Raw genomic sequence first — 15,635 nt, forward strand, 5'->3', positions numbered from 1 at the left:
ACACAATTCTACCACAATGCCAGTATTACCACATAACCATAAAGTCATTTCTTTTTATTTATTCACCACATGCAGTACTATGACACTTTGATATAGGAACAAAAATGTCATGCAATTATAGACATTAACAGAATAATTCCTCCAAAAGATTTGTAAAGATTGTGATTATGGTGCTTATTCATACACATGTACAGTCATTATAAAATGATTGATATTACAGAAAAAGCATAGCTTCCCAGCCATTACTCATCAGATAAAATCTAAACAATGTTTGCATATAAAGTATCTTTGAATTGCTGCCTTTGCATTACCCTCAAGTGTGCATATGTACAACCAGCACGAGACATCAGTATTTTGCAATCTATACACATGGATTACTAAATTACAATTAGGAAGAATATACTGCTTTTACAGCTATAGAAAAAAGGACAATACGAGAAAAATGCTAAAAAAACTTCATCTTTTTCCACAGAGGAAAATACATTTTTGTCCAGTAATAGAACCTATTAGCAATCTGAAATTTATCAGCACTTAGAAAACATGCTTAAGCCCTTCCTTGATCATAACTAAAATTGAGGATATTTTGCTTCAATGGATTTTTTTTTAATTGGGTATGTAATTGTAATTTAATTCCCTATCAGAATATGAAACACTATTCATAATGTTCTGCAGAGGTCAACAGAGATCATTTCCCAGACCAGAACAGATTTTAGACTAGGCCCAAAAATGAGTACAAATATTTTTGTTCCATTACGAAGCATAGTAAAGACTAGAAATCCCCGTTTTCAAGGGCTGAGCAGCTTCTAATAGTCGTAGCCCAGTGTGGCAGTCAAAAATAGCTCTCTCTAAAGCTTCTTTGTAGGTTAACTTCTTCTTTGTTCTTGGGCATGTTATAGATTTAACATAAAATTTTTCATCTTTGATCTTTGTAGCTGTGACAGCATCAATAACACCATTCTTAATTGCATCTTCCATTGATAATCTGGAATGAGATTTTGGATCTATCAACCCACCAGTCAAGTACTGGTACTCCAGGCAGCGAACGCCCGTTTCTTTGTCTAGGGCATTTACATTCATAGCCTCAATAGCTGACATAACTGTCTTCCTTACAGGGTGAATGATCCCAGTAAAGACTAGTTCACACTGCTGAATTTGCTTGGCACAACCATCATCAATTAACTCCCTTTGCAAAGCTTCTGAAATACTGTACCTTTTCCCAGTAAATGGATCAATTATGCCTCCTGTACCAACCTGAGCTTCGAGACACCGGAGAGCAGTAATTCTATCTACCAAGTTTCTGCGTGAGGCTTTTAAAACTGGAATTCTTTCATTGGTTTCAGCAAGCCAAAACCCTGCAATAGGACTGTGTAGATCTTTATTTGTTTGAGAACTGCTAACTAAAATGTCACCAAACTCATTAGCTGTGATGAGACCTTCCTTATAGCCATCAACTAATGCTCTGTCAATTCTACCCTGTTTTAAGGCCTCCTCAATATTAAACTGTACACCAGTTTTAAGATCTGTAAGCAAAAGAGAAGAATTCCCATAGGAATCAAAACATGTAGACTCTTTCCAATCGAATTCCTGTTCTGAAAGCTCAAGATATGTAGTTTTATCAACACAATTTTTTTGGTAAGCCTCATACGAAGTCATTTCAGCTCCTGTTCTGATGTCTACTACAGAAATTTTATGACATTTCTCTGCTGATGGGCTGCTTATTTTCCTTTCCCCAACCGGAATCAGAAAGCATTTACTGTTTACGCTGAACACACACATTTTCAGCAAATCATAGTAATACATAGCTTTCCTGTCATTTGGATTGTGAAAACATTTTGCATTACTAGAAGGTTCATGCAAAAATTTTAAAATTGTGTTACTAATCAAACCAAGCTGCACTGCAATTTCTGGAGGGACACGGACACTTCTTACAGGATCAATGACTCCCCCACTTGCAATTTGAGCTTCAAGGATATTTTTACCTTTTTGCCTTTCTAGGAGTCTAGCTTCCATAGCCTGATACACAGATATTACTTTACCAGAACAATGATATCCCAAAACAGCCTTTTCTGCCTCAAGCAGTCTACTCTTGAATTCGTTATCTGCAAGCCCTCTAACAACTGAATCATCAACAGAGAATTTCTGACCTGTTGTTGGATCAATGATAAAACCAGTAGCTGCTTGGGCTTCTAAAAATGCTAATGCTAATGCTTTTCCTATGATTTTTCTCTTTGCTGCTAAAGCAAAAGAGAGTATCTCTTTGCTGGATTCAAGGTACAGCCCAGCTATAGCTGTAGGTTTAGTTAAAAAATTTTCGAGATTTTTCTGAATCTCATCAATAGTTTTCTGCCCTGAACGGAGCTGCTCAACTGTGAGCCTGTCCAGAAGTTTAACTTCAGTTAACTGTCTGGCAGTTACATCATGTCTGAGACCTTGAAATTTAATATCATCATATTCCTCCATAAAATATTCCAATTGAGTAGCATCATCAACAGTTTTCAGAATCTCTTCCCCTAAGAAAGAACTCATCTTTGCAAAGTCTTCTCTCCTAAACCCTTCAGATGTTTTGCATCCCTCAAACATTCTCTCTTCATTACCAAAAGTCTTGTCATTTTCTTGTTTTAATGTTGTAACTTCAACATGCATGTCATACTGCTTGTTCTTCACTATCTGTAAACAGGAATTTTTTGAAACAGTGAGAAAAATATCTGTAGAACTATATTGCACATAACTCAATCCTAAATCCACCACCAGAGAAACAGAAGGAAGAATGTGAACTGGAGTCAGAAATGAGAAATGTTATTAGCACTGGAAATCATAGAAATATAGCTAGCTAGAGTTTTGAAATGTATTTGCCATTTCAAATATTTATTCAACAACAGGAATGTGGCTAGATGAAGCAAGAAAAATTCTTCTGTGTTTGTTGCTATATGAACTTAGTGCTGTTAGTCTAGGTTAGTTTTGACCAATATCAATGGGATAGAGTATTTGAATTCCTATTTTGAACACAAGTATTAAAAATAAAGAACGTGCTTGATATATATAAACAAGCCTGCTGCAAAGGTTTAATAAAAATCTTTCTGTGTAGTGTAAGAATGAAGGGGCACCTTTCACCAAGGTAAGAACATAAGAAAGAATACAGAATAGTTATAAAGAATATCTAAAAAAAAAAAAAAAAAAAAAAAAAAGAATAGTAAAAAACAGCACTAGGGATGCAAATGCTCACAAAATGTAGTGTATACCTCCAAGGGATGCAGTTTTACTAATCCTAATTCATGCTTCATGTCTTCTCCACATCTAACAGTTTGTCTGGAACTATGTAGGTTCATGTCTCTTAACTGGTCTATTTCTGATATTCCAGTAATTTGGCTTGCTTTATCAAAAGTTATCTGCAACTGTGTACTTGTCTGAGAAACAAATCCTGTAAAAGATTGTGGACTTGCATCTTCTTCTAATGATTGGTTTATTCTTGACAACTGGAACTGGACCTCTCTTGATACCGTATCGTCAGCACTCACGTACAGTGTATTTTCTTCTGTTTGACCAGATTTAAAACCTGATCTCTCTTGTTTCTGCTTTACCAAAGGTGAGCTAGGTTTTGCATGTGCATGGAGTTGTTCAAAATCCCTACCTGAGGTGTCATTCAGGTAACCGAAATTATTTCCTCTTCTCTCACAGCTCAATTTAAATCCAGAATCTTTGATATTATTATTTTGTTGAATTTCATTCTGAAACAAAAGAAATCTGTGTTCACTCTCCCTGGCCTGCAGGTCCATTTTCTGTTTCAAGTTCTCAACCATGTGCTTCTGCACTTCCAATTCTTCCTCAAGTTTCCTGCATTTCTGATGATAGTCCATCTCAGCATGCTTCCCCTGCTGCAGTTGTTCACGACATTTTTTAAGCCTTTCTTGCAGATCTTCAATTTGCATCTTGTACAACATGATGTTTTCCTCAGCCATATTCTTTTCCTGCTGAAGAGCAACACATTCCAGTTTTATGCCAGAAATGTCTTTTTCTGTGATGCTATGGGATTCTAGTAATTTTTCAACTTTTTTCCTAAATTCCTCTGCAGAGTGTTTAAACTTAATGGATTCTTCCTGAAACAGAACCATCTTTTTACGTGCCATTTGTTCATCCAGAGTCTTCTGGTGGAGTTCATCCTGTAATTTTTTTAGTTTACCAGTTAGCTCTTGAACATGAGCTTGTTGTAGTTGCATTTTTTGCTCATTCACTGTCTTTTCCATAGTTAGAGCATTCACTTGTGCATTTAGATTTTTGACCTCTAGGTTAATGGTTAGGGTGGAAGCACTTTGTTTATCGTATTTTTGTTTATATTCACTGACTAAGCCTTTTGTTTTTGCTAGCTCATCTTCTAGGCTTTTGACTTTACATATGAATTCTTGCTCAATTATTGTTTGCTTGTGCAACTGTTCATTTGTTGTACGCAGTTGCTCTTTGAAACCATCTGCTAGTGTTTTCAATGCATCATTTTTCCTCTGAATACTTTGCTTTTCCAGAGATATCTTCTCTGATTCAGACTGAATTTGCTTCATGCGTAGTTTTGTGTCAGTATTCCATTTATGAAGCTCCTCTATCTTTTGTTTCAATGTTTCTGATGCCTGAGTGCTTTTGGCTAATTCATCTTTCAACATCTGAAGTTCCTGCTGGTTTTCCTTCTCTACTTTTGTTTTTTGAAGCAATTGTTCCTGAATTTTCTTATATTGGTCTTCAAGACTGCTTGCTTCTCCTTTGCATGACTGTGTTCTGTATTCAGCTGCCACTTTCTCTTTTTGAAGTGAACTGATTTGTGAATTTAACTGCTTTATGGTGATTTCAGTTTTTGTCTGTGATCTAGTTAATTCCTCTACTTCTCTTTTCAGCTGTGCCTTTTCCTGCTGGACAGCTTTCAGCTCCTCCTGATAGTTCATCTTAACTTTCTTAAGACCTATAGCTTCTTGCATCACCTCATCAGCTTTATCTGTTGTTCTGTGTAGCTGCTTTTCAAGTTCTTTCAGCTGTTGCAAATATCCCTGCTCTACTTGGTCTTTTTCCTCCAACTTAATTTTTAGGCACTTCAGTGCACTGTTGGCTTCATCTAATTTTTCTTTTAATAAATGAGACTTGTCTTCTGCTGATGATTTCTGAAGCTCAGTTGCATTCAGTTCATATTTCAGGTCTTTAATAGCTTTATCAGCTTTTCTGTTGGCAAGAGTTAGCTCATCTATCTTCTGTTTAAGCTCTTCTACTTTTTTTGCTTCTTGTTTCTTCTGGAAACCTGTAATTTCAGAGTGAGTCTTACATTGACTGCCTTGCCCAGCTGTGTAAGTAGGCAGGACAGTTTCTCTAGTTACAGAGTACCTGCCTTCAACAACCTTTCTTCTGGCTTCAGTCTTCTCTTTTTCTTGCAACTTTATTTCTGATAAATATCCTTTAAATTCAAGATCTTGTTCCATTTGCTTTATCATTTTCATAAGTTTCTCTTCTCCTTCTGTTTTTTTCTTCAGCTCCTGCATTAAGGATTTTTTTTGTTGCTCTAAATCATGAAGATTTGTATCTTTTCTTCTTAGATGCTCTTCAAGGTTTCTTCTAGTAAAGGTGCTTTCTTCTATTTGATTTCGAAAAGCCCGGAGGTTTTCTTCCAGTATACTCCTTTGAGTCTCTGCCTGAAAAATGAGCTGCCTCACATGCTCCAACTCCTGCTTTGCCTCTGCTTTCTCTTTCTCAAGGCTCTCTAGATCTGTACGACACTGTTTTGCCTCTTGCTCAGCCTTGGTTTTCTGAAGACAGATCTCTTGCATGTCCTTTTGCAGATTCTTCCGCTCATTTTCTGCAGCTTCCCTCACTTTAGGGAGTTCCTGTTCCACTTGGAACTTCTGTTTCTTCATATCCTCTAACATCTCCTCAAGTGTTTTTACCTTTCCTATGAGTTTTCTGTTCTCATCAATTGTGCTATTTTGCTGTGCCATTAGATCTGAATACGCTTCACGCAATGATGCTTCCTCATTCTTTAAAATCTGTAAAAGAATAAAATAAGTTAGAATCTACTTTTTGTAATACAGCATATGAAACATGTTATGCTCTTTGAAAAGCAGAGTGGAAAGTACTTACTCATATATATACGTATGTCCAGAGAGTAGGATGAGCAGTTCCCACCACCATCACCTTCTCTTGACACAGCAAGCTTCAGGAAGTAACCATTAGCCAAATGTGAAACCCTTCACAACGACATCCACAAAGAGAAGTCCTGAAGACTCTCACTTCAGTCAGATGCCTCTTAGCAGTTAGCAGAGTCACACAACAGCTTGCATATGCTTTTTCTCCGAACAAACAGGTAGAGCAAACAGTGAGCCAAATGAAATGTGCAAGTACTGGCAAGGAAAAAGTAGCCTACCATTTCTGGATTAGTTTAGTAGGAGTCAGAAGTATTTAATGCTTGGAAGCAAAAATAACACAGAAGAAGCTTGGAAATCACCTCCAGGAAAAGAAATGGTATCTAGAGCTAGAGTCTAGATGCATTTGTTCCCAGAAGAGAAGTATCTAAACCCCAGTACATCTACGCTCCGCAGTGTGCTCCACAGTCTCACTCCTCCCAGTGCCTCAGCAGATGGACCTGTAAGAGCACAGCTCCTCCGCAGGGCAGACACGCTCAGAAGTATTAACTTGTGATAACTAACATACGGTAAACCCTAGTGAAAACCAGGAGGCTAGTAGTCTTCATGTGTTAGCAAGTCAAGGAAAATGCTATGAGCAAGGTGTGTATTCACCAACAATAATACATTTGAAACTATACATACCTCATCTTCATTAGCGCTATTACGGCGTTAGTTACCAAATGTGAACTAACATGAGGTCAGAACATACCCTCATTCCTGTGATCATAAGAATATGGCACGAAGGGAAATGATAGCAATTTTTTCAAATAAACAAAATGTTGTTTTAGTTCAAATTTAACAAATTTACTTGACTTTTCAGATGATATGTAAAACTTATTTCCTAGAAGGCTAATGCAAAGGCAGCTTCTTTACTTTCTCCATATTTCTCTCTGGCCTTCCATGTGAACAATTTTGAACAGATTCCAAAAGATATGAAACATTTAGATTAATTTCTTATCAGATCTCCTTTTATGCTCTCATAGACACAAAAACTAACGCATTATGCTTGAAAAAAGACATCTGAAGATAAAGATACAGTCACAAATTATATATTTTTAGCTTCCATTATTTCTAATCAGCATGGGTGAGCGTCAGCTGGGTGCGGAAAAGGATGGCAATTAAATAGCAATATAAAATGAACATATTGATAAATATTTAAGAACTTAAAATCATTTTTAGCATCTTAAGATGTACAGTAATTATATCATGACTATATTCATTTTTTAAATTATGTTCAATCAACTTTAAATCAGCTTGACCTTGACATATTTTGAGATTCAGATATTGATTTAGATTGATTTAGGATCATTTTTAAATTAATTGTTTCAGTTGCGTTATATAAAAATGCTGGTACCTCATTAATATCTGTGCTCCTTTTCTCTTCATTATCACTGGCATTTTTTTTTGGCCTTTCTTCTTTTTCAAGTGAGTATTTGTTTCCTGCATTTTCACAGACTATTTTCTGGAGTTCGCTGTTTTTTCCAAGTATGTTTTTGCTATGACCTTTAGCTTTACTCTCCATTTCTCCAACTAGCAATAAATCTTGACATTTCTGACCGTCTTCTAATTTGTTCTCTCCACTTGGCTTGTTCATGCTTATATTTACGCTGTCCAAACCATAAATTTTACTCTGCAGCATTTCCTTGTCACTTAATTTCTCATCATGACTCAAAAGCTTTTTTCCTAATCCATGTTCTGAAAATCGAAAATAATTCTCTCCTCCAGAAATGGATTCTGAAGGGGCTATTTTATCATTTAGGTCACCTGCATCGCCCAACAATTCTATGCTTAAACTGGGATCACTCTGCATTGGTGGCATTTCAAAATCTAATGTATGCAATTGAGAGACTTTTGCCACATGCTGATTCTCTACAATATTTCCTGAAGAAATATCTAAAATTCCTTGAATTTTACTCTTGGTTTTATTTGGATTTAGATTTGAGTTTCCTAGGATTTTAATTTCTGTCATGAAGTAGCTTTCATCCAGAAATGTTCCATGCAGTTTGTTTGTATCCTTTTCATCACTATCAGAAATGTCTGGATTGCTCACAGATTGTAAACTTAACTTCATTATATTTTCATTTCCATTGTGCACTGCCAGTTCTCTGAAAGAGGATGAAACTTTCTCTAAAGGAACTGCACACCTTACAGCTGACAAAGAGTCAGCTTTTACATCACACACTTGAAACTCATCATGTTCAGAGTTTAAGGTATTATGGTTACTACTTTCTGAAGGGCAATGTTCTTTATGCTGACTTTCGAAAAGTGTTCTTGCTGAAAAATGTTGCTGCACGTAAGGGCTGATATCCAGGGCATGCTTCCCAGTTTTTGGAATAACTTCATCTTTCTTTGTTGTTAGCTCAAAATCAGTTTCTGATTGCATCTCAAATTCTTCCTTTGTTGGAACACTGCTCCTCCCCTGTTGTGAAATATCTTTTTCTTTGTTTTTATGTACTGCTTCCAGATCAGATAACTTCTTTGATACTCTCTCTGTTTTCTGGCTGTCTCCATTAACAATTTGCTGATTTAACATTTCAACAGGATCACTATTCACACTCAAACAGTTCACAGATGAAACAAAACAGTCTTTTCTACCATTTTCTTTTTCTTTATTTTGATTACCAAAAACTACAATACTCTCTTGCACTGCATGTAGCTTATATTCTGTGTTATCGCTAATGCCACTCTCTTGACCACTGAAATTTAAAAATTGCTTCAGTGCTCTATCAGCTTTGATTTTATCATATGTGTCTACCTCAAATTCTCCTCTGTGAATTTCTAGTTTATTTTCTGTGCATTTACATTTACTGGAAAAGTTATCTTTTTGCAAATATTCCACATCCATCACGCTTTCACTAGGCGTGTTTTTCTCTCTGAATTCAACCACTTCGTTACATCCCAAATGTTCAAGGACTTCAGCTGACTTCACAGGTTTCTGGAGTTCACTCTCATCTGGTAAACTCTGAGCATGACAGCACATGGATTAGATGGAGATTTCATGGAAAGGATCTTATTTTGTCTTTATTCTAAATGCCATTACTGAGAGTTAGGAAGAAAGACCGACATAGAAGAAAGTCTTGAATGATCACAGGAGATTTCAGAGTTCTGATCCCAGAAAAAATTATTATTATTCCCCCTTTGAAAAGGATTGTTCATTTTCCAATTTGCTACCCTGACTACAGTGAAGAGCTCATCAAATTGCTTTGGGACTGGAAATCTATTTAGGTTATCTTCAAAGAAGCTATCAAAGATGTAGCGCTTTGTGGTGTTTTCATGTTTTGTTTTTGTCTGTCTGCTTTGTTTTTTCAAAAAAAGCAATCCTGGAGATTTAGAACAGACTCAAACTCAAGAGTTTAAAAGATTCCATTTGCTCTTGTGCAACATGAAGCCAGCCTGTCAGCCTTCAAAGGATGCTTGGTTCCCTGAATGTTTTGTTTCAATTTTTATCCATGACAGCATTAGTATTATTACCTATACTAAATCCTTAGTTATAATGCTACCTATTGAGAAAGGTTTATGTATTTCAACCTGTATGCTATACCACTTTATGATATACAAAGATGTATATTATTTGTGTTCTGAGGTATTCACCAGCAAGAAAATGGAATAAAGACAAAGACAGCAGAGGAATTACATAACTTTCCTTTAAGAATTCCATTTTTTACTTGAGAATGACATTAAAATATATACCCTTTTATTCTCCGATTTTGTGTCATTAATAGAGATAATTATATATATGTAATTAACATATATATAGTGTATAGATTATACTAAAACACTATAATCCTTAAAGAATGAGCATATAATCACTTTCAGAAAGAAACATACTTGCAAAGAAAATGCAGAACTTAAATGTATTTTTTTGATTATTTGCAACAGTGATTCTGCAGCAAGTATTTATTCTGTGTGACTTTTGTCTGCTCAGTCTCAGTAACCTATTCTCATTAAAAAGATTCAACATTAAGTGTAAATAAAATGTTATCTGACCCCAAAGAGTTAATACAGTAAAAAGGAAAAGGAAAAAAATCTAAACATGCCAAAGAAACTTAAAAAATTAAGAGGATACTGCATCCCCGTGTTTCAAGAATTTCCTTACACGTTGTAGGTGGTCCAGTATGCATAATATGGAATATTAAGGCTTACACGGAATATGCACACTGAGTTCGCCCTCAGCTTAATGTTTGCATTTATCTTAGAGATCAAGCCCTAAGATATTAAAACATTAAAATGTACTGTATGTAACTACATCTCCAGCAGAATTTAGTGGGTCATATGATCCTTTTATCTGGAAGGACTGGTAAAATATAAGGATGGTACGGTTTTGCTTATATGAATGATAATGGTATAATCTAATACTCTTACATTCCCAAATACAATGCAGTATATCAGGAATTTTAGACTTTCATATATGCTAACTTTGTGACCAATACCAAAAGATATATTATTACTGGTTTGCCCAGCTGTTCTTTCTGCTTGTTTGGTTGGTTGACTTTAAGGGAGTGACCTACCTCCTCCTCTTCCAGTCTTTTCAGAGAGTCACCTGCAAACTTAATGTACTGGGTCATCAATGTCACTAAGGCAGTATAACGAGTCCGTAAATCCATGAACTGCAGAGAAACAAAGAAGGAAATGGAGAGGAAACACTCTTGCCGACACCGAATGCCATAAAGTGTAAAAAGACAGCATCTGAAATTATCCTTCAAGGAAGGGATACACAGCACTTTAGAACCTATCCTGATTTTGATTCCAAAGTCACAAGAGACACATAAATGCCACCAAAAGGCTGCACCAGCACACATACATCCTAAGAACAACTGGTTTAACACATAGACCGGTTATGGCCTTTGTCAGCTCTGAAGGCAGGTGCCCTGCTATCCTACGGCCACAACTGGTGGGGAAGACCTGCTGAATGAAATAAACATCTTAACCAGCGGGGATCTTCCATAACTCATCTCGTATAATGTACACTGCAGGATTGGAACTGAATCACGGTATCACAGAAGTGATCAGGTGACATCAGCTGGATTGATGCTCCTGTGCCAGGCAGAGGCTTCAGAAAAATCCATTCTTAAATTCAACTCTGATCCAGCATAAGAGAATGAAACTAAAACTAACCCAGTTAGAGGTAAAGACCATAAAGACCACAAGGAGCAGAATTGAGACAGAAAAGAAAATGTTTTGATTTCACAGTCACTTGATTCTTGCTCCCTGTAGGAACAAGTTATTGCAGGGACAAGCAGTGCTGTTCCCCCTTCCTCTCTCTGACAGTCAGTAGGGAGACAGATTTATCTTTCCCACACAGATGAGGCTGAGGGATGATCTGCCTCTGAATCTGTCACAGTGTCCAGATCTAGCAAGTTTTATCACAGCAAAGATGAATGCTCCCCCTGTTTGCTGGGACCAAGATCCAACCCAAAGGTAATTCTAAACAGTTTACTGATGTACATTTCTCAAACAATTTTTTATAACTTTGGGGAGGGGGGGAGATTCATCAACATCATCATGCTTAAGTTACTCTGTTTGAATCATTAATAAATTCTAAATGCCATGCTTGTGTTTCCTCTGTTTTAAAAAAAGACTCAAAAAAAAAAAAAAGAGCTTTTGTGTCACAAGAAATCTGTTTACCTCTTGAATAATGAAGTCTGATGAGCTTTGCACTCTTCGGCGTTTCACCGGAGATTTTTGCTGGGAGTCAACCATAGCTCTGTAGGTCATAGTCTGCAACTCATAGTCCTGTAAAAAGATAAAATACACAAAATGATCAATATTCTACATGATACAGGCACTAAGTAAAGGATTCTAAGTATGTAATTTTTTTATTACCTTCACAGCAGCTGAATATTGTTCTGAATATTTCTGGCATTCATCTATTTTGCTTTGTTTCATTTCAATCTCAGAAACCAGCATCTGTAAAATACGCACATAAAAATTGTCATCAGAAAAAAACATTTTTGTGACTGTATATATTAGCATTATCATCATAGAATCTACATAGTATGTTCACTTCCATGTGTGTATAGGTAATTACGTGCTCAAGCCTATGCCCTGGACTTGTTCGGTTTACAGCATAGAAATAGCCAAAAAACCCTGCCAGGTTTAATACTTGGTGAGTAAACTTCAAAAAAAAAATATTAGGATTATATCACGTCAGGCATATAATTTGTTATTCTGTTTGTTATTTAAGATGCATTTCCTTCTTGCAAGACAGAGTTGTTGAGTTTAGCCCTGATTCCATGAAAATATTTACATATCCATAATTATCAAGAGCAGTGCTGAATAAAATATGAGGCAATAAGGACACTTCAGATTTCTAGGCACTCTATAAGGCTTTACTCTTTTGCAGATTTGAGGACCAAAACAACCTGGTCTATAAAATGGCAGTGAGCAGTGAATGAAATGTTAACTGTTAGCAGTGTTGTGAAAATGAAAACATAAAAGATGGTAATGATCTTGATTTTTAGAATAAGCACTGAGGGGTATAAGCACTTCATTTTAAAAAAATAGATCTGACATCAGTGGGTTATACTGATGTTTTGATTCTCCTTCAGTCATTATATCAGTGCTTCCTACAATGAGAACCCTTTCATACCTTATGTTGGTTCAGCTGCTTAGCCAATGCTTTGCTATTTTCAGGATGGATTTCTTGAAGCTTTCTCTGAGCATCTTCCACTTGCTGAATCCAAGTATCCAATGAATTGTAAGTATCTTTGTAGTATTTTAGAGATTTATTAATACCTTCTAAGTCACGCAGCCTGGTTTAATTTTAGAAGACATGCCAAAGGAGAGAAGATAAACATAAAAGATAAAAAGTACAATAAAGCTAAATATAGCCTTAAAAGCTTTAGATGTCTTACTTTATCTAGCTCACTAAACTTACTAAAATAACAGTAAGTAAACAGTAAATTAACTTCTCAATCACTGCGATCCCCAGCTTGATGAAGCTTTTTCATTTGTCATAAATGAAGCCCAGGACAAACCCTGTCACAGAAGAAACCCTCCATATATCCTCCATTAATGAGCTGAGCATCAGCCTGAAAACCCCATAAACACAGTAATCCCTAAGCATGCTGCAGAGGAGGTTTCAGCAACAGCAATTAATACCGTTATGAGAAGTGGAAGTGTTTCAGATGTGGCCTATGTGAATCAAGAAGGCAGAAAGCTGTGCTGGAGTTAAGGAGAGGTTCACCATAGTCTCTCTGCCTCTCACAGAACAATTGTAGGTACGCTAAAACCAAAGCCTTTAGATATTCTAACATGCTAAAGCAAATGACCCTGTTTATCTAAGTCCCCTTTTAAACCATTTTTTGACTTGAAAAAGACAGTGCTGTATTTCTTGGAAATTTCTTCTTTTCTTTCTGTTTTCTTGGAAATATTCTTGTTTTCAAGTACTGATGAGAATACTGATCAGTTTTTCTTTTATGTTCCTTATATAGTTACTTTAAAAATCATATAAATACAGCTAATCTGAAAGACTGCATAAATATGGATGAACGTATTTATTAAATAACTTTTTATATTCTGGTTTTGAATGTATACTTTGAATCAAGCTAGCATTGTTCTCAAGATGCCAAGAGTGAAAAAGAGCAAGCAAAGGAAACAATATTGCTTAGGTTTCATACTTTAGCATATTTATAAGCTAAAAACCATGAGAGGAAGGAAGGGTCATCAGAACTGAAGCCAATATTTGTACAAACTTTGATATAATGGTAATCAGTGTCAAGCTGTTGGGAAGCAGCAGAGTGAACATTTGCAGAAACCAGTTTGTTTACAGCTACCTACTGCAACCACCACAATCTGTCATATTTATGCCAGAAGTCACTATGTATAAACAGTAATTTTTCAGCATATTCAATACAGAATAAAATCCTAGGGGGAGAGTATTTCGTTCATGTTTGCTCAATGAAGAAATAAGGATACTTTAGTATCTCACAAAACTACTCTTCTGTCATTTAAATCCTATCACACTATCAGCTGAATGAAAAATCTGAGGAGGATTTAAAGCTAGTTGCTCTGCAGTGCAATTTTGGTCATAAAGGCTACCACAACGTTTCAAATTGATGACCTAAAGAGTGGGCTCATTCCCACAGTGTTTGGAGGAGCCATTAGCTTATAACCCTATAAATTTTTAATCCATTTCTCTTCAACAACCCTTCACTTTTAGTCAGCCTTTAACCATCTCCCTTTTAACTTCTGGCAATGTTAAGAAGAGCCAATCAAAGTAGTTAATTATAAGTCAGTAACTTCATTATTAGTCCTGAATGGATATTTGCCTCTTAAAAAAGGAGGATAAAAATGTGAAAGGACATTGTGTGAAGTTTTACACAAACAGCACCACACTTCATGCTTCTCTTCAGGTTATCTATAACGACAAACCAAAAACAGTTTTTAAAGAAAATAAACTCAGGATGTAGAGTACTGATTTTCTTAACTTGTCTATACTATAATGTAAACTGAACTGAAACTGTAAACTGAAAGAGACTGAAAAAGGGAAAAGGTGTTTTCAGAAGTGTCAAATATGGACATCTCTCCCTTCAGAATCATGGATAGGTGTGTTCTGCAATATGTGAGAATCTGTGTATGCATGTGCATTTGAATAACGTTCTCCAGTATCACAACAGTAATACTGACAGGCTGAATTTAGAGCAACATTGCAACTGAATATTGAGAATGTATGAAAACAGTTGCACACCAGAAGAAAATGCTGGCACTTTGCCAAAAGCTTTTAAACTGGTAGTTATTGTGACAAAAATTATCACAGAAGTCAATGGAAGCTAAGGATTTTCAGATTTAGCTCCTCAGTTTTTAAAAGCAAGTAAACATGAACCTAATCTTAACTGATGAGTCAACTCACCAGTTTAGCCTGCCAGAACTAATTATGTAGGGAAACAGATGGTATTTCCATAGGAAAACAAGACATTTCTGTAGGATTTTTGGAAAGAAAAGGGACAATTTGTCTGTACTGTATCTCAGTAAGTTGTAAGTAATGAACATATTTTGTAAATCTTAAGGTATTAAAATGCACAGATACTTTCTGTGGGAAAAATAAGACGACAATGTCAAGAGCACAGGAAAGATAAGCATCCCTGACCTTAGCACATTTCACAAATACTTCAAAAAACTATTCTGATCTATATAAACATTCATTTCTGATTATTTTTCCTCAAAAACAACAAGAACCGCATAAAACACAGACAGATTATAACAAAAAATTATACAAACCTGTTTTCAATTTGAGAATGAATATTTTGCCACCTCTCAGCTAACTGATCAACTTTTTCTTTATGCCAGTCGAAGTCAAGATCACGTTCCTTGTGCATTTTAAACATCTGATCACTGATCATCTTTGCCTTCTGCAGTTCATCCTCTAAGGCATGGAATACTTCTCTCTTCTCATCTACTTCAGATCTCCATTGCTAGTATGTGAAAAATGACAAAGGGTAAGTAATTCCTAAATTATGGTACTATTTTGTAAATGAGTATTTTACA

At 35.9% G+C, this 15,635-nt stretch overlaps 2 protein-coding genes across 19 annotated transcripts in view; both read right to left on the minus strand.

The window, feature by feature from the left end:
* The window catches only part of LOC112996840 (dystonin), a 306,620-nt gene that overhangs the window by 123,675 nt on the left and 167,310 nt on the right, over window positions 1-15,635 (minus strand). For 16 of the 17 annotated variants that reach the window (XM_064508599.1, XM_064508595.1, XM_064508610.1 and 13 more), the window contains 5 exons: window positions 15,369-15,562; window positions 12,739-12,901; window positions 11,973-12,056; window positions 11,775-11,882; window positions 10,658-10,756 (listed from right to left, as the gene is read on the minus strand). In XM_064508599.1, coding sequence (XP_064364669.1) covers window positions 10,658-10,756; window positions 11,775-11,882; window positions 11,973-12,056; window positions 12,739-12,901; window positions 15,369-15,562 — 648 coding nt within the window. Of the gene's footprint in view, window positions 1-7,503; window positions 9,112-10,657; window positions 10,757-11,774; window positions 11,883-11,972; window positions 12,057-12,738; window positions 12,902-15,368; window positions 15,563-15,635 lie in introns of all 17 variants that reach the window. The other variant, XM_064508609.1, reaches the window with a different exon arrangement.
* Window positions 26-7,371, minus strand: LOC135327831 (plectin-like). Of its 2 annotated transcripts, XM_064508613.1 has the most exons (3): window positions 6,106-7,371; window positions 3,240-6,011; window positions 26-2,667 (listed from the first exon to the last, which is right to left on the minus strand). In XM_064508613.1, exons 2-3 carry the CDS (start codon window positions 5,961-5,963, stop codon window positions 751-753), a joined length of 4,641 nt encoding a protein of 1,546 aa, XP_064364683.1. In that variant the 5' UTR covers window positions 5,964-6,011; window positions 6,106-7,371; the 3' UTR covers window positions 26-750. The 2 variants fall into 2 exon arrangements, with proteins under 2 accessions (XP_064364683.1, XP_064364681.1); XM_064508611.1 differs by lacking the exon at window positions 6,106-7,371 and having other exon boundaries at window positions 3,240-6,099.

This window comes from Dromaius novaehollandiae, chromosome 3, assembly GCF_036370855.1.
Source record: "Dromaius novaehollandiae isolate bDroNov1 chromosome 3, bDroNov1.hap1, whole genome shotgun sequence".
Taxonomy (NCBI): domain Eukaryota; kingdom Metazoa; phylum Chordata; class Aves; order Casuariiformes; family Dromaiidae; genus Dromaius; species Dromaius novaehollandiae.